Source organism: Panthera uncia, chromosome B1 (genome assembly GCF_023721935.1).
Source record: "Panthera uncia isolate 11264 chromosome B1, Puncia_PCG_1.0, whole genome shotgun sequence".
NCBI lineage: Eukaryota > Metazoa > Chordata > Mammalia > Carnivora > Felidae > Panthera > Panthera uncia.
This window is the reverse complement of record NC_064811.1, coordinates 274276-292151: the sequence shown is the minus strand read 5'-3', so window position 1 is coordinate 292151 and position 17876 is coordinate 274276. Positions and strand designations below refer to the sequence as shown.

Here is a 17876-nt window from a genome sequence, read left to right as displayed (position 1 = left end):
GCCGGGTCGCCGTGGCGCGCGGTCTTAGGGGGTGGCGCACATCAGCACGAAGCTTTGGTCAGAAGAGACTTTCTGGGCCCCCGGGGTCATCCTGCTCCTGCCGCGGCGCCCCTCCATCCAGGTCAGCACCGCGGGCCTCAGAGTTTGTGTGCACCCCCTTCTTTACCTGACGTGAGTTCCGGAGTCCAGTGTGATGCTGGGTAGAATTGAGGACCATTGCAGGACCTGTCATGGGAGGGGTGTGGACCGGAGAGGGGGCAGCCCCTGTCCCACACCCGTCTCTTGGATGGGACGTGCGAGTTGGTGTGGACTTGGCTCCCTGGTCACAAAGGCCTCCGTGTGAGCCTGTAAACACCACTGGAGGGGCCCACGTTGGGGCTGCTGGGAGCCCAGCCCCAATGTCCTCAGATAGTTGGACACTCTGACCTGAAGCTCAGAGCCCACCTTCGACTGCCCGTGACCATGTTGTCCTAAACTGGCCACCACTGTTGTCACTGCGGCTGGGAGCCCCTGTGGGCATGGGCGGAGCGTGGGGCCCAGGGGGCTGGGAGGGCCGGGGCTCTGAGAGTGCAGGGGGGAGGCTCTGGCCTTTGACCCTGCAGCCAGCAGGACCTCACCAGGAGCTGTGACCCGCCCTGCCCTCTGACCCCCGGGCTCGGCCGCCGTCCGTCTGTGGAGGTGACCGTCTCCCACGGAGCATGGAGCCCTCAGTGCTGATTGACTGCTGCAGGCCTGTGCAGACAGCATCCCAGTGTTTGGAGAATAAGGAGTCCGCGTTTGTTACGCGTTTGCTGCTATTTTCAGCTTTCGACTCCCTTAAAAAATAACGAGCGCTCTAAATAGCTTTAGAGATTTCACATCAGAGTTGCTTTGGATCCAGAGCCCCCCACCCCCCCCAGCCTCTGGGCTGACGCCCCCTCTGCCTTTGGCACCGGCCCTAATTTACTGCCTTGGGGTGACATTCCAGAGGTTCCCACATGGCCTGGCCACAAAGCTCTGACCCTACAGGCCGTGGGCCCAGTGTGAGGGCTGCTTCAGTGACCTGGCGTGTCTGCTGACTGTGGGGCCACAGTGATGAGTATAGTCGGGAGCCAGACCTCCGTGGGCCCCAGGGGTGGGGCGGGGGAGCCATTCTGGCCGGTGCCACAGGGTTCCCAGGCTGCCCGCATCTGCAAACCCAGGACCCCATCGCACTCTCCAGGGTCTACAGAGGATGCCTCCACACCCAGCATGCCTATGATGGCCTCAGTGACCAGCGTCCTCGGGGGTCATGGAGGGACATGACTGCTGGGTATGTGACCCACACAGTACATCCCCACGCTGGCCCCCGCCGCCTCGCCCCTCCCTGCCTGCTCCCTGACACCAGGCATTGCCTGTCTCTGGGGTCCTGGCCAGTGTGGCAGGTGCAGCGTCTTGAGAAAGTAGTTTCATTTCTGTGCCTAGTGACACGTCCTTGTTCCTGCCAGCACCTGCTGTATCTTTTTTGCGGTTGGTGTCTCTGCGGTTCCCAGCAGTACAGGTGGCCACGGGGCCCTTTCCAAGGCTGGGCACACCCTCCGGCAGCGTGGCCTATGTTCTTGGCTCCCAACAGCCTTAAATCCTGCCCCAGCCTGATTCCTGGCAAATGCCTATTTGTGGGAAATAAATACTCATTTGTTCAGTGAATACTTACTGAGCCCACCGCTGTGTGGCCGAGTTGGGGGCTTTAACAAGGGGGGGCGTCTAGCTCAGCCACGTGCCGCCTCCAGCTTTCCCACCTGCCCTGGCCTCTCTGCCTGGGGCCCCTGAAACAGAGGCCCACTCCAAGCCTTGTGGGGGTCGTAGGGTAGATCCCACGGGGCTTATAGGGCCCTCGAGTGACAAGGGGTCCCTGCTTTGCTGTGGATCCCCAAGGCTCAGCCTCACCTTCCTGGCCCGGCTGCCACGAGGCCAAGTCCACTCATTCTAGGGTCTCCCTCAAAGACCTTCTGAGATGCCACCCTGTCCCTGCAGCCCACAGGGTGACCATCGGAGCCTCAGGTCTGTGTCCCTGGGTCTGTGGATGCACCCCCACCCAGGACCGTGGGCTTGAGAACCCCTTCTGTCCTGTCACTACTGCCAGCTTAGACCCCAGCAGGGTTGCTCTGCAGCCCCCTAGCCCCAGGCACCGCCCAGACCGTGCTGCTGGTCTTGGTGACAGTGGCTGGCTAAGCTGTGACCAGTGGTCAAGTTGTCTTCCCCGCACAAGGCAGCTTCCGGGGCAGGCAGGCTGGAAGGGGAGTACCTTGGCCACCAGGCGGGCAGAGCAAAGACGTGCACGCACAAGGACTCTTGTACACGCATGTCTGGGGTTGGCTCTGTTACCACGTGTCCAGCCAAGCTCTGTGGCCCGCGCACTCAGGCCAGGAGCATCTCCTGGGTGGTGAGTAAGGCCTGGACAGGATCCCATCCTGCTGCCTGGCACCTGCCCTGTCCACCCCTGCTGGATGGGGCCCCTTGGGGAGGAAGACTCCCCCACCCCCCAAGCGGTGGGAGGCCTCTTTCAGCGTGGCTGGCTCAGGTGGCATGGAGACCCCAGGAGGTGGCCTGAGGTGTGGCCACAGCCCAGCTCGACCCAGCTGTGCGGAAACGCTGAGAGCCTCTGACAGCTTGTAGTTGGCGCATCGGGCCTTCTCAGCTCTCACAAGTAACTCCTTTGTTTATTGCGCGAGTCAGGGTGCAACACGGGTCTCTCCAGGTCGGACGTGGTCTTGGAGGTGGACAGACTGGGCTCTCTCCGGGAGGAACCAGGTCCAGTTGTCCGGACCGAGCTCACTGGTGACCCCCAGGGCAGGGGTGCACAGCACCACCCCTCAGTGCAGGAGAAGGGGTCTTCTGGTCAGGAGGACGTCAGGCTGATCCACGTTGTAGGAGTATCAGGACTTGGCTCCTTTTTAGGGCTGATGATACCGTTGTTTGGACAACACCTTTATTCATCATCAAGGGGAGTCGGGCTGCTTGGCTCTGTGGCTATTGTGATGCCGTTGCCCCGGATGTGGGCACACGTTCACGTTTGGACACGTTTTTCAGTCTTTGGATGTGTCCCTGGGAGCAGGGTTCTGGGCCCCCTGGAGTCACCCCCCGAGGAGTCGCCAGCCTCTCTGTGGCCCGTGTACCCTGTTGGTTTGAACACGGGCTCCTTGCCAGGGTGCAGGTGGGCTCACACATGGGTTCACGTGCCATCCGCCCACCCAACACGTTCTGCTGGGCACCCGCACGAGAGCAGGACAGAGGCCTTTCCTTGGGGATTGGGGCTCCTGAGGGCGCGCTCAGAGCATCTGGGTCCAGAAGTTGTCAGGGCCCTGGGTCATGTCCTTGCAGGGTGGTGTGAACCCAGTCCCCTGGCGTAGCCCGGCTGGTGAGCGTCCACTGCTGGAAAAGGCCTGGGAAGGACAGGAAGGCCCGTGCTGTGTCATGCCCGTGCTGGTGCCACTGCTCCTTGGACGGCAGGAGGGCTCTGGTGCTGAGTCCCCAGGCTCTGCTGTGCCCTTCACACATGCAGACCTTCGGAGGCACCATCAGAGCAGAGAGCTGGTCCACACGCGGACCCTCCTCCTGCTCAGGCTTGGCCCAGACACCAGCCTCGGAAACAGAGGGACTGCCCCTGCCTGCCATGGTCCCAAGGACTTTCTTCAGAAGCCCCCCCTTCCCCCCCACCCTGCCACCCAGCTCTGGGCAAGCTGTCCTGGGCCCCAGGCTGGTGGGGAGGGGGTGTCCAGCCATGGCCAGCACAGCACTTCTGGCGGCCCCACCAGCCTCTCTTGGCCTCTTTCCCTCTGGATGACCCGTCCACACCTTCGGCTTCAGCTGGGCTGCCTCCCTGGGGCCTCTGTCTGCTTCCCAGGCTCCACAAGCAGGGTCGCTTGGCTCTGTTGTCCCCCAGCCCTGAGCTGCACCGTAGCCCTGGTTCTGCCTGGCCCATAGCCAGGGCACGGCGTCCACACCCACGTCCAGGTGGGGCTGACCCTAGTGGACACTGGTCCAGCCACGGCCCCTGTGCCACCTGCCCTGGGGAATTGGTGAGGGCTGGCAAGGGGCCTCTAGGGTGTCGAGGGCACAGGGTCAGGGCAGGGGGCCAAGTGGATGGCTGCCCATCAGCTGCCCACAAGGGCAGAGATCAGCGTCAGAGTCTGGCCCTCCATTCAGTCCTCTGCCCCGACTGCACTACGGGCTCCCTGCCCACCATACCCTGTGTGAGCCACACGCCTCCACTCCGGGCTCCCCTGCAGGGGGTTTGGGGCCAGTGCCGGCCAGGGGCCGACAGTCAGTGCAAAGTAGACGCCTGTCCTGAAGGGCAGTGGCTCTGCTGTACGAGGTTGTCACCGGCTGGAGGCTGAGCCAGGTACAGCCCAGCGGCCCCTGCCACCGCTCACACATTTGGCCACTTTGGTCTCAGGCCGGAAATCCAAACGGATGTCTGTGTGAAGTCTCCGTCGGCTGTTCCCTGAAGAGCAAACTCCCAACTGACAGTCCCCAAGCCAGCAGGCACCTGGCCGCACCAAGGAGATGGGGTGGGGGTTAGCCCCTTCCACAACAAGCTCACCAACACTGGCAGCTAGGTGAGGCCACACATGTCCCCACCCACACCCGCCTCCTGGCCAGTGCTGGCCAGGCCTCTCTGTGCAAGCAGGCAGATCACACGTGCCTCTTGGGCACCGCTCACCCCTTCCCAGCAGCTGGAGAAGGCCTAGGGTCTGCCAGGGTGGGGAGAAGGGAGATGGGGGCAAAGACACGAGGAAGGAGCTGTTTGGGGACACAGACATGTCCGCTGTTTGACCTGCTCCGGCCGACAGAGACCCAAGGGTTCCGTTAGCGGATGTCTAAGCCAGACCTCAGGGGGTATGTGGGCTTCAGGCTGAACTGATCCAGTGTCATCCTGACAAGTGCTGGGTGGGGGGCTGCATTCTCAGCAGAATGGAAATACTCCCGGGTCCAGTGTGGGGGAGGGCTGGGCACACCAGCACACGTCCCCGTGGCCCCACACCACCCGTCAGGTGCCCGGTGAGCATCTGGAAGCTGTGACTCCCTCCCTTTGCTCCAGGTGAGCGTGGTGGGGCCCAGAGAGGGAGACCCCCACACACAACCTCACAGCCCTGGCCCTAAACCTAGGGCTTCTAAGCAGATGGGCCCCGGGCAGGTCAGGATTGTGCACACTTAGGTCTGCCCATAGGCGGGAGACCTAGGGACCCGGACACCCCCTCTCCAGAAGGAGGAGGAGACTGGCAAAGCCATGATTTCAGACCTGGGGAGGGAAGCAGTTCCAGAAATCACATCATAATTGCAGCATTGTATGCAGGAAAGAAAATGGCAATAAAATCTGAAGGCGTCCTGAACCAAGGGGAGCAGGCTCTGCCTCCAGAGAGGAACCTGAATCAAGTAAACCATCACCCTCAGCTGCCCAGGGGCTGGTGCCTTCCCAGACCAGCGGGCAGGCCACACGCGGGCGGGGGGGGGGGGGGGGCTGTATCCCACTGGGACCCCGTGGAAGAGCCAACCAAGGGGTCTGCCCTGGTCCAGGTGGCACCTGGTCCAGGTGGACAGTGCCTTGCCCTAGGTGATGGGATGGCCTGGAAACCTTGGTGCCGTCCCTGCTGCTGGCGGGGGGCCCTCAGAACCACCGCCCTGGGCCTGGCTGAGGATCTGGAACCATCTACTCCTCCTACCATCCAGGAAGATGAGCCTACACAGGCCCTGCCCCAACCCCAAGTGACCAGCAGACGCGAGTGTAGGTCAGGGCCTGGGGCCAGGGCAGGTGGCCCCCATTAACAGGACTCTCGTCCAGTGGCCCCTTAGCTGCCCAGTGTGCCCCACCCTGTCCAAACTCTGGCTCCCCACCAGGTCATAGCCTCCCCCAGGTGAGGCTCCTACAGGCCCCCAGCCTGAGTCCTCCCCGAATCTCCTGACCTCAGCACACGGGCCCGCCCCACACTCACCCACTAGTAACGTGGCCACTGTGTGCGTCATGCTGCCCGACAGGTGCACTGGTGCGCCCGGCCCTCCCCCACACTGGACTCGGGAGTATTTCCATTCTGCTGGGAATGCAGCCCCCCACCCAGCTTTCCCAGCACTTGTCAGGATGACACTGGGTCAATTCAGCCCGAAGCCCACATACCCCCGGAGGCCTGGCTTAGACATCCGCTAACGAAACCCTTGGGTCTCTGTCACTTGTCTGTGTGCTGGTCTCCGCACAGCACTTGCTGCCATCTGCTGTCTCCTGGGCATCGGCTCCCTCCTGGAGCAGAAGCTGGGTGAGCACGCAGCCTTGCCTCCTTCCTCTCAGCACCTGTCGTGACGCCCAGAACCGAGGCCGGAAACAACTTCAGCTAGTGCGTGGGTGCGCAGGCAGGGCTGGCCTGCCAGGGGCTGGTCCCGTGGCTGGACGGAGGGGCAGAGGGTGGCTTGGCCTCTGCCGTCGAGGGGCGGTCCTCGTCCTCATCCCCTCGCTGGCGGGTCCAAGGTTCCTGCAGGCCGTGGATATGACCCAGGCTGTCCTCTGCAAGAGCCTCTGTGTTCACTCCCAGCCCAAGCGGGAGCCCTTGGAAGCAGCGGTGAGCTGACAGGGGAGAAAAACAGCAAAGGAAAGAAAGCCTGGTTTTGGCGCTCGCTGTGGTGGATGTGCTCCCAACTCAGGCTGGTTGCCAGCCACCGACGTGAAGTTACGGAATGCCGAACCCCCGTCTTCAGCGGGGTGCACTCGCTGTGCACAGGCCTGGCTGCAGAGACCTCTGGGTGCCCTGGGGCAGGCCTCCAACCCTGGCTAAGAAGGAGCTGCCCCTGCACCCCACCCCCCAGGGCCTTGGGCCACACCCTAGAGCGGGGCCCACAGGGGCCCTGCGGGGACTGAATTAGCCACCTGACCTTCCCACCTCCTGGACCAAAGCACAGCCAGAAGGTCAAGGCCCAGGAGGCAAGGAGGATCCAGGTAAGACCTGTACCTCTCCCCAAGTGAGCCAGTAAGTGTGTCCTCGGCACGAAGCATCCCAGCAGTACCCACACAGGCCTCACCTTACTCTGGGTGTCACTGGGAAGAGGGAGACCCACTCCTGGGTGGTGACCACAGCATCTGGGTCCCTCAGTCCCTGGGCAGCCCCGCCAGTGACACAGAGCTTCCCTCTGGCACCTGAATCTCCACCCTGAAGCCTGCCTCCAAGGGTCAGCAATGTTGTTGGCTGAGTCCTGGCTGGATCAGGGTCACTGTCTGAAGGAATCCAGGCCTCTCGAGCTGCCCCACCAAGACTCCAGGGGGTCCTGGGAACACCCCCGGGCCCTCTCAGCACCCCCGCGTTGTGGCTCACTCCTGTGCCTGCACAGCCTGGTGTCCTGTGTCCAGGTGCTGAATCTGGCCTCAGGGCAGGGCTGGGAATGCAGTGCAGCAGAAGGTTCTGTTAAAGGGACCCGCTGGGGGGGGGCGCCTCGGTGGCTCAGTCAGCTAAGTACCCAACTCTTGACTTCGGCTCAGGTCATGATGTCACAATTCGTGACACAGTCCGGCTCTGCACTGACCGCGTGGAGTCTGCTTGGGATTCTCTCCTTCCCTCTCTCTCTCTGCTCCTCCCCAACTCTCTCTGTCAAAAATAACTATTAAAACAAGGGGGGACCCAGTGAGCTTGGTCCCCAAGGCAAGTGCAGTGGCTTCTTGGAAGGTGGAGGAGGCCACGGGTGGAACAGAGTGACTGAGGTGGGGAGGGGGTGGGCAGGAGCACCTGGCGGGGGGGCGGGGGGGGGACATTCCCAGAGCAAGGATGTCTGGTCTGCAGCTCAGGGTCACATGACAGGCTCTGGGGAGTGACCATGCGTCAGAGAGAAAGTCGGGCTCCGAACGCCGGGTGGGCACTCGCGTGGACGTTACACGACACTGCAGTGGATGTGGCCAGATGTCCCCCAAGACTTGGAGATGCCCCAGGGCATTCGCCCAGCCTGGACATTCCTTTTGTTTCAGGGTCCATCTTGCTCATGACTGTGGAAGAGACCCCGGTGTGACAGGCACAGACATGCTTAACCCAGGGCCACCCAAGAGTGCCTGGGCCCAGCCCACAGGGGCCCTGCTGGAGGCCTGGGTGTCCAGAGGATAGAGCTCTCAGGGAGGCTGTGCTTCAGAAGCACAGCCTCCCTGAGAGCAAACTCACCCCTGCCTCATCTTTCCCCATGCCTCCCGTCCCTCACGCCTGCCTGCACCCCCTCGGGGCTGTCCCAGCACCTCCGTGCAGCCGCTGCGCCACAGCAGCCAGTGAGAGGCTGAAACCCCATCTCCAAGCCTGCGTAATTTTACATTGGAGCACAGAGGGGCTGTTCAAGGCAAGGAGCGGGGTGGGGGGTGCCTCACAGCCGCCGCTGACCTCTCCTTGCTTTCCCTCCGCCCCTGCACTGCCCACTTCTCTGAGCATCTCTGAAAGGCATGCCTTCCCCTCTCTGACACGATACCCTGCAGGTGACTCAAAGCCCCCCCCCCCCCCGATCTGCCGGACCCCTGTTCCAGGGCTGTTGGAGTAATGACAGGAGCCTGGAAGGGAAGGTGCTGGTCAAGGCCACATGGGCACGGAGCTGGGAGGGAGGCAACCCCAGGCGGGAGTTGGGGCCCTGTCGGGGAAGGCGGACAGCATCAGGGGGCTGGGGTGTGAAGCGGGGCAGAGTGTAGGCAGATGGGGCAGGAGCCATCACGGTGCTCCGAGCCCAGACCCTGGGCCAACTCCTCAGAAAAGTGGGTCCCCAGTGTTCCTGGCAGGGGTCCCCCTTGTCTCTGGAACTCGAGGAGCAGCCTCTGTGGGGGTGGGGGTGGGGGCAGGGCCTCTGTGGAGACAGATGGTCGGGAAGAAAATCCATTTCATCACACGACGCTGACCAGGCAAGAGTGACCAGCACGCAGGACGGACACTGGCCTGAGGAAGAAGCGGGCACCCCAGGCTGGGCCGTACCTCAGGTTCGCTCCCTGGAGCCTCCACAGGTGAGCCCACGGCAGGCTGGGCCCTGGGGGCTGGACTCTTCTTGCCCACGGTCGCAAGGGAAGGGGTCGTGGCGTCGGGGAGGCACATAAGGGTCCCCTGCGCTCACAGCCATGGTCCTGCCCCAGCTCTGATGGAAGACAGCCGAGAGTTTCCTTCTCACTTTGTTTCTGCTCTCCCGTGCTGTTACCTTTCAAGTGGTCATGAAATCCAGCAGGAAAACGGCAATGCGGAAGGCACCAGCACTGGGAGCTGAATCATTCAGTGTGTGAAAGTCGGTGTGCCCAAAGACCCTCCCTACCGCCCCCCCCAGGGGCCTGCAGCTCCCGCCAGACCCCACCCCGAAACTGGAGAACAACTCCAAGAAATCCTGAAGGCATTTGGCCCTGTCGGGGCTGGAGCAGGGCGCTGCCCTGGGGTGCCAGAGGCCCTCCGTGGGACAGATGGGATCGACAGGTGCCAGGCCTCCCTGGAGGGAGTGAAGGGGCGCCCAGTAGGGGTTTCCTGGGAGGGTCAGAGCAGGGTGGCTGTCTCCTCTGTCTGCCATCTGGAGTGACTCTGTGGGGCCACAAAGGGGACTCTGCATGGCAGGGAGTCTCAAACCCAGCATCATATGGTCTTTGGCACAACCCTGCTTTGGATCAGGGCTTCCCGGCCTCAAGGGGCCAGTTTCTGGAGGGCACGCAGAGAGCTGAGCTAGGGGCCATACACCTGTTCTGCCAGCTGGCCAGGGTGCCACAGCCAAACACACATGTCCCGAATGCCAACCTCTCGCTGAGACGCCTCTCCCCTCATTCTGACTCCCTGGAATGCACCCCCACTACCAGTACCACCGCCATTCATTCACCTCCTCTGTGCCCTGGCCCCATCCTGGACAGCGGCCACATCCAGGTGCCTTCTGAACTCCCTCCTGGATCTTTCTCAGCTGTGTGGAAGTTTCCTGCCAAGCTCTTGCCTCTCTGTGACCGGCTGCAGTTCTGGGAACTGGGGGCTATTCACCGGTACCCAGGTCCTCTTCTGGGAACTCACAGGGCCACACATCCCACCAAGGGGAGCATTGCCCCCTCACCACGGGAGCAGAACTGGCAGGTGGGCGGTTTCCAGCTGGTTCACCTCATGGCCTCACTACCTGCCCAGAGCACTGCTCACCCTGCCGTCCTTGTCAGGCTCCAGAGTGGGCCAGCCTCCCCCTGCCAGGATGGGACACCAGTCACTCTGATCCGGAACTGTCACCAACCTTGCCTGTTTCCACTGGGAGAGTCTGAGTCCTGGCTGGGCCACCGATCCCCAGCTTAGGGCCTGGGCAACTGTCAGGACTGAGGGGGTCACAGCATGGTGGTGAGTGTAGGAGGGTAACAAGCAGAGAGACAGAGATGGAGACCCACAGAGAGGGACAGGGAGGGCAAGAGAAAGACGGAGAGAGACTCAGGCAGCATCCTTGGACCCCTGGCTCAGGGCTGTGTGTGGAGCTCAGCCAGGCCCAGATCATGGAGTCGGTGGGGCTGTGGAGTCCCCATCCAGTTGAAGACCCTCCACCGTCCTGATGAGCTTGCAAGGCTCTGGTGCCACAAAGGCAGCCCTCTGCCCAATCTGGCTGCCCTGAGTCAATGCAGTGTCTCCCTGTAGGGGGCTCTTGAGGTTACCCAGGGTCATTGGTTGTGGGGCCTGCTCTGGACTTGGCTGAGGTCACCTATGGGATCCTGCATGGGGTTGACACAGATCGGCTGTGATTCACCCTTCAGGCCCATCTGGTGGCAGCAGAGGTGGAGGGAAGAGCCTCTCTTTCCTGGACCAGACCTCTGCCTCCAGCATCTACACCCGGGTACTGAGGACACGGGAAGGGCCAGGCTGAGCAGGACCTGAGCTGGGGCTCAAGTCAGACCCTCAAGACCTTCACGTACTGGGCTACAGGTGACCATAGAGTACACATCCCTAGAGCCGCTGAAGGCCTGGGTCTAGAATCCATTCCTGGGGGTCAGTCAGGGCACACTAGCTTAAGGGGCTCCTTGCAGCCTGGGCTTGAGTCCCATGTCCTGCCCCCAGGCTCACCCTTTGGGCAGCACACCCCACCCCCCCCTTCACCTCCTGGCCCAAACCCAGCTGACAGGACCTGTTAGCAGGAGAAAGTGAGAATGTTGAGGCCAGCTCCCCAGGGCTCTGGCATCCAGAGAGGCTGCAGCCCGGTGTTTCCTGAGAAGTATGTTTTGGGACCTGTGCCTCCTCCGGGGTCACTGGCCGCTGAGTAGACAGTGACCCCAGCTCCCAGGGAGTAGCGCTGGATTTCTCCATAGCCTCCCCTTGGGGCCCTACCCGGCCACTGCCCTGCACAGTATGGGCCGAGAAGGTCAGAGAGGGGTGGAAGCTGGGAGCGGAGGCGGCAAACAGATCGGGAGGATATAAGCGTTGTGGGTCTGCACATCTTCCCGAGTTCATCTCAGCCTCACGGCTGCGGGTGGGGGTGGGGGTGGGGCGGAGGAGCAGAGAGGGGCAGGTCTCCCCGGAGTGGGGGTGGGGGCAGAGACAGCTCCAGGATCCGTCCCTTCCACCCCAGGGCCCGGCACGTCCCGATGACTCTGTCGGGAAGGGACACCGACAAGTTAATGCAGTGGCCACCAGGGTTGTCCGCCCACCGAGCAGGAGGTCAGCCCTGCGCCGGTGGCCCGAGAACCATTTTCAGCCCAGACGCTCTTCGGGACCCTGGCGGGGGCTGAGCCGCGGCCGCTCCCCGCAGCACCGCCCACAAGGTCGGCCGGCGGGGCGGGGTCTCCCGACCCCCGGGAGGGGCGGCAGGACTGGAGGCCCAGCCTCCGACCTTGCCGCGACCCCGCTCTCCCCGCAGTGCGGCTTCTGCCGCGGGGGCAGTCCCGGAGGCCCGGGGAGGGGGCGGCCGGTGGGGGCGGGGCCGCGAGGGCAGTCGGGGCGGAGCGGCCGTCGTCTGCAGTGACCTTCACGCGTCCGCGCCCCGCAAGGGGCCGCCCGCCCTGCGCCACCGGCGCCAGCCACGCTCTTTCCGCGTGTCCTCCCTCCCTCCCTCGCCCTCCCCTCCCCCGCCGCCGCGCCGGCCGTACGAGGGGCGGGGGTCTCTCGCCTCTGTCCCCCTAGATTGAAACTCGGAGACGCGGTTACGCTGAAAAACAGGGCCCGGCCGCTCTGCGATTCTGTCTCCGCCAGGGTGGGTGTCCAGAGTCTGGGGGCTCCCTTTCCTGCCCGGGGCTGCGAGGGGGCCCAAGAGCGGCGGAGTCGGGGTCACGGGCAGCACTCAGGGTCACTCGTCCGGGGCGGGATCGCTGTTGCTGCCCGCGACGGAACCCCTGCCCCTGCGCGCCCCGGCGGTGTGGAATGGGGAGGGGAGCCGCGCGACCCCAACCCCCAAGGCCTCTCCACCCCCGCCTGAAAAGAAAGCTTTTGCCACTGGGGGTTCCGCAGGCGCTCACGAGGTACCCCGCACGGGCGGGGGCGTGGGATGCGCGACCCTGTCTGTGAAGAGGGCGACCCCCGCCCGGGTGCACACCGAGGAGGTCGGATGGTGGTCGGGGGTGGGGGGCAGTGTCTGGGACTCTAAGCCGCCGTGCGGGCCGGGGTCGCAGGCGGTGGCTCGGAGATGCCCCCCGAAAGCGGCGCGAGGGCAGGTCTTGCGAGGGGAGAGGGGGGCGCGTCTCCCCGCCCCCGCCCCCGCCCCCCGCGGGCGCCCGCCCAGCCGCTGCGGCCCCGCCCTCGTCGTCACGCTCGGACGCGGGCGGGGGGCGGGGAGCGCCTCCATGTGACGCGCCCTCCTCGCCGTGCCCTTCAGCCGCCGCCGCAGTTCCCGGGGCGCCACATGGAGCCGGCCCGCCGCTGACCGCCCGCCCGCCCGCTCGCCCGCAGCCCGGCCCCGGGAAGGTAACCGACGCGCCCGCGCGCAGCCCGCCCCAGGCCGCCCGCTCCCCGCCCGCTGCTCCCGGCCCCGGGCGGGCGCTGTCCGCCGGCGCGGTGCTGAAGCGGGCCCCGCCGTCCCGCCGCGCGCCCTCCCTTTCTGGCTCCTTCTCCGAGTCCCCGGCCTCCCGAGTCGCCCCTTCCCCTCCCTGGTGCCCTGGCTCTTTCTTTCCCGGCGCGCTCCCGCCTGAGGGCCGCTCAGCGGAGCCGGGCAACTCGCCCGCCCGCAAAGCCAAGGGGTGCGGCGGCAGCGGGAGCCCCGGCCCGCGCGGGGCGGCACTGGGAGCCCTGGGAGAGGCTCCAGCAGCATCCCGAGTGTCCCTGTGGCTGGACCCTGAGCTCCCCATCCCCCTCAGGAACCAGGGGAGAAGTTTGGAAGAGAATCTGCTTTGCGGCAAGGGCGCCCCTGCGCGCCAGCGCTCTGCGGGGAGGCGGGGGCACTCCCACCCAGCCAGCCCTCCCCAGGCCGCACAAACGCGGGTCTCCGTGTGCAGAGGAAAACACCGTAAAACACTGGGTCTCCAGAGGCCTAGGCTTCCCCGCCAGGAAGAGACCCCGCAGGTGGGGAGGGAGGGGGATCGCAGCTGCGGATTTTACAGGGGGCACCTCCCCACCGGAGTTCAGCTGAGCTGGACCCTGGAGCCCCCCCCCCCACCACCACGCTAATGCAGGTGGAGGGGTGGTCTGCGCTCCCCACCCCATCCCCCATTTGCGTTTGTTCCCTGAAGGTTGGATCCCCTGCAGTTTCTCCCTTCCACTCCCACCCTCACTGTAGTGGTGGGCACTGGAGTGTCCCCTGGATGGAGCCTGGTCTCCTGAGACTCCTCTGTCAGAAGCCAAGGGGGCCTCTCACAAGGGGCATCCACTCAGGCCCCACCCACCCTAACCACTGGGGTGCCTGTTCCTTCCACAGACCCCAACCCCCGTGTGGCCCAGGGCCCAGAAAGGAGGCAGAAGAGCCAGTCACCTTCAAACACCCCTTGGGCCCTGCCCCCACCGGGCCTGGCTCCTCTGGGCTGTGCTCCCCCAAGTCGTGAGTGCCCTGCTCCGTCCCTGCAATGGCCACCAAAAACTAATTTCAGAAACCCAGGGGCCAGGTGAGACCACTTTGCAGGTCCCGCTGGGGTCCTGGGATCTACCTGCCTTGGTCAGGGCATGTGGTAGGAACCCTCCTCCCCAGAGACCCCCCCCCCAGGTGTCCCTGTCAGTGTTGGGGTCCCGCCATAAGGTGTGGGGGGATTGTCAAATGATGCTCTGTCAGACCCCAGACCCACGCTCACACGACGTCAGGTGGGGATGAGGAAAAAGCTCTTCCCCAGGCCTGATCAGGGTGACCTGTGACCACTTCCTCTCCTGCAGGCAGAGAACTCCTGGCCACACTTGCATGTGAGTTCCAATCCTCGGGAGGAGCCGCTGAGGAATCAAAGCCATCGTCATGGAGTTCGTGATGAAACAAGCCCTGGGAGGTAGGAAGTAGGGGAGTGGGGGCAGGATCCGCCCAGCTGGTCGCCGGCTGGAAGCCGCTGTGGCATGCAGACATGCGGGGGCATATGGTCACCCTCAGACTTCACACATTCCTTCACTGCACATCCCCCAAAACACACCTGCCCACTCCCTCCCTTGGGAAAGAGCCAGGGACCAAGGCGGGGGGAGGAAATACGCTGGTGTGCTGTGGTCAGGGCAAAGCCCACCAGACAGTGCTGAGAATGGGGTCAAGGGTTAAACAGCAGCACCCTCCCCGGGCCTTGGGGGGAAGGCCCAGCCCAGTGTGGATTTCACGGGCACCAACAGCCAGTCCTAACTGTCAGGGTCTGGTGGCCCCCACAGGGGCTTTGTTCTTGGTGGGCAAAGCCATGGGACGCTGCAGGGTGACTGCAGCAGGTGGGGGGGATCCCGAGCTGGATGTGCACCCTGTGGGTCTCACCCAGGGTGGGGGCAGCAGCATGTGCAGGGAGCCTGGGCTGCTGAGCTCAGGGACAAGAGAAGAGGCCAGGATCGCTGGTAGGGCCCTGGCCCTGTTCCCCGGAGGCAGTGCAGCTGTGTGTGTGTGTGTGTGTGTGTGTGTGTGTGTGTGTGTGTTGGGGGAGGGGACTACCCTTCTAACACTGCTGACTCTTACCTGAAGGGAATCCTGTTACTACTGGGTTCAAAAGACCATCTTTGTGGCCAGACACCCTGGCCTGGGAGGTGGGCGGGGCAGTGAAGTCCACACTGGCACAGGTGCTTCCTGGTAGAGCAGTCTGGTTCAGCGGGGCCTGAGGGGCCCAGCCACTAGGCCCCAGCTGTCCTGGTGCAGCACCAGCTCCCCAGAGCTCTCTGGGATGGGAGCCCGTGCCCAGCACCTGCCTGTGCCATTTCCGGATGTCTTCCTTTGGTGGCCTCTGTGGGCCACACCCTGACCCGGTGCCATTCACAGCCTGGCGTTGAGTCAGGTGACGCATCTGCAGAGGTGGGAGGAATCAGGACCGTGTTTTTGGAGGAGGGGAGCCAGTGGGGCTATTGTGGCAGCGCTGAGGTGCAGGACGGCACAGTGCCATGAAGGCCAGGACAGGGGCCCATGGGGGGGCTGCCTTTCTGCTCACCACAAGTTAAGTAAATAGACATTCGGGCCTGGCCCGGGGCCACATTTTTTAAGATTTTGTGGTCAAGGAGAGGCTGCAGGTTGAGTCTAATTATAATGATTACGTCACCGGGACATGATTCAGGGACAAGCCAGCACCCTGGCACCAGGAGCAATCCATGTTCCACCCAGCCAGTCCCAGACTGCTACAGATAATTAATTAGGTGGCTAATTCAGGCCCTGAGGTGGGTTTGTAAGAACACTGGAATATCTGATCTGGCTGTCTACATGGCTGAAATTAGCTGTGTAATTGCCAGCCTGGATTCCCTTTGTTCCATGTCAGCCCAGAGTTTTTCCTGCAGCGGCGACGGGGCAGGCTTCTCAGGGCCAAGCGGGTGCTTGGCAGTGGCGGGGGCGGGGGGCAGGGAGGGAGGCAGCAGAGGTGCCTCGGGGCACCCTCTTGGTGGCCACGGACAGGGTGTCCCAGCCCAGTGCTGGCTCCGGTGTTCACCTTCCCTGCGGTACTGAGGTTGAGCGCCGCCTGATGTTCAGGGCGAGACCTTGTGTTCTGTTTCTGCGCTTTCTCTCCCCCGGGCAGGCATCATTTTGGTCTCTCGGGACGAGCACATTCAGACAGAGGGACAGAGACAGACGCCAGAAGTGTTCCAAGAGAGACAGACTCAGTGGGATACACCCAGGAAACCATTCAGAAAGAGGCAGACCCCAGAAATGGAGCAGGCTGGAGGGAGATGAAGGCAAGAGAGAGACGGAGGGGCACAGGCTGGAGTTCAGGCACAGCAGCCTCTTGGGGGGATGGAGAATTGGAACAGAACAGCCAAGGGGAAAAGACAGGGCACACTGAGATGAACACTGAGGAGCCCAGGGAACCGGGACAAGAGACGGGAGTGCGGGGTGCGTGGTGGAGAGAGACGCAGGGACAGAGACGTGTCAGAAGCCAACTAAGGAATCGAGTCAGGGCTAGAAGCGCAGAGGCCACATCACCTGCACGTGCAGAGAGAGCCCTAGCAGGGGAGGAAGGAGATGAGGGTCTGGAGGGAGGCCTGTGGTGGCAGGCCACACTCAGCCGCACTGGCTGGAAGACTCCACGAAGCCCAGTTAAGCTGTGGTCACCTGAGGCTGTCTGCAGCTCCCTGGGCTGCTGCGTCTTCCTGACCAGGCATCTCATGGAGTCTTTGCCGGGGACAGAGGCTTCGAGGTGACTGCCTGGGAGGAAGGACAACCACAGGACTCCGGAATCTAGTGTCAGACAACAGAGCAGCAGGGAGTTGACGGCAAGTGCACGGCTGTTTCTGTAGGGCCTTGTCCACGCTGGGGCTCAGGGTCTGATGAACTGAGTGGCAGTCCAGAGTTCGGGGGCTGCTGGTCCCAAAGGACCTCGGATACCGTTTGGACGGTGGTGAAAGCCCAGGTGACCCCGGCCTTTCCTGTAAGCCCCTGTTGACGTCTGATGCTGCCCGGTCCCTGCGGCCCAGCCCCTGTTGACGCCGAACCCAGCCAGTGGGCTTCTGGTTCTGCTACTACAGTTGCTATGTGACCCTTGCTGGGGGCGTTCTCCTCCACTGACTGCCTGGGGCCCACGGGGCCACCTGGGAGCAGGGCACAGACCCCTGGGCACAGACCACCTGCCACAGGAAGGAAGAGAAGGGGGAGGAAGGTGGCTAGGAGTTGCTAGGGGCTGCCCTGGGCAGTGAGGGGGAGGGGGCCCGGCGGGTGGGAGTGGGGCTGTCCTTAGAACCACCGTGGGTGAGCACAAGTGTCCTGTCCTGTCGCGTCCCAGCAAAGCCATCAGCACTGACCAATGACCTCACAGATACCTGGTGCCCAGCTCCCTCTCTGCGGGCAGGTAGACAGGTATGGACCACGGAGGAGGGGACAGTGGCTCCCAGGGCTCCTTCCCCTGTGACGGCAGGATCTGCCCAGACACTCCAGTCCCTGGGCCCCTGGATGGACACGGGAGGGTTTTGCATGGTGGCTGTCTCTCTCTTGAGATGCAGCCTGAGAGGGTGGGGCCCGTGGGCCATCTGCTCTTAGGGCCCGAGTTCTTTGTGGGGTGACGAGTGGGCGCTTTAGGTTACTTCAAACTCAGACGTGGTCCCCCTGGACACTGTTCTGCTGGGGTCCACGCTGAGGCAGAGGGCCGTAGGCACCATGGGCCTGCAGGGCTGGCTGAGGAGAAGTCCCTTGGGACCAAATTGGTGAAGAAAGTGTCCAGCTATTGGCAAATTTGTTCTCACTAAGAAAATATCCTGGAGGCTTTTATGTTCTTGGGCTGCCCCAAGATCCATCAAGACACCCCCCAGATTTAATGCAAAGTCTGGGGCAGCATCTCAAGTGGTGGACTGGAGATGGTGGCAAAGTGGCCTGGAACTGGGGCCAGGTGCTTGGGCCACACGTACTCGGACCTGGGGCTCAGGACCCTCAAGGGC

At 63.4% G+C, this 17876-nt stretch overlaps 1 protein-coding gene across 1 annotated transcript in view; it reads left to right on the top strand.

The window, feature by feature from the left end:
• Positions 1–12715: 12715 nt before the first annotated feature.
• Positions 12716–17876, top strand: part of CPLX1 (complexin 1) — a 35422-nt gene continuing 30261 nt past the window's right edge. The window contains exons 1-2 of the mRNA XM_049630121.1: positions 12716–12836; positions 14229–14335. Of these exons, the coding sequence (XP_049486078.1) occupies positions 14305–14335 (31 nt within the window). The 5' untranslated portion in view covers positions 12716–12836; positions 14229–14304. The remainder of the gene's footprint in view (positions 12837–14228; positions 14336–17876) is intronic.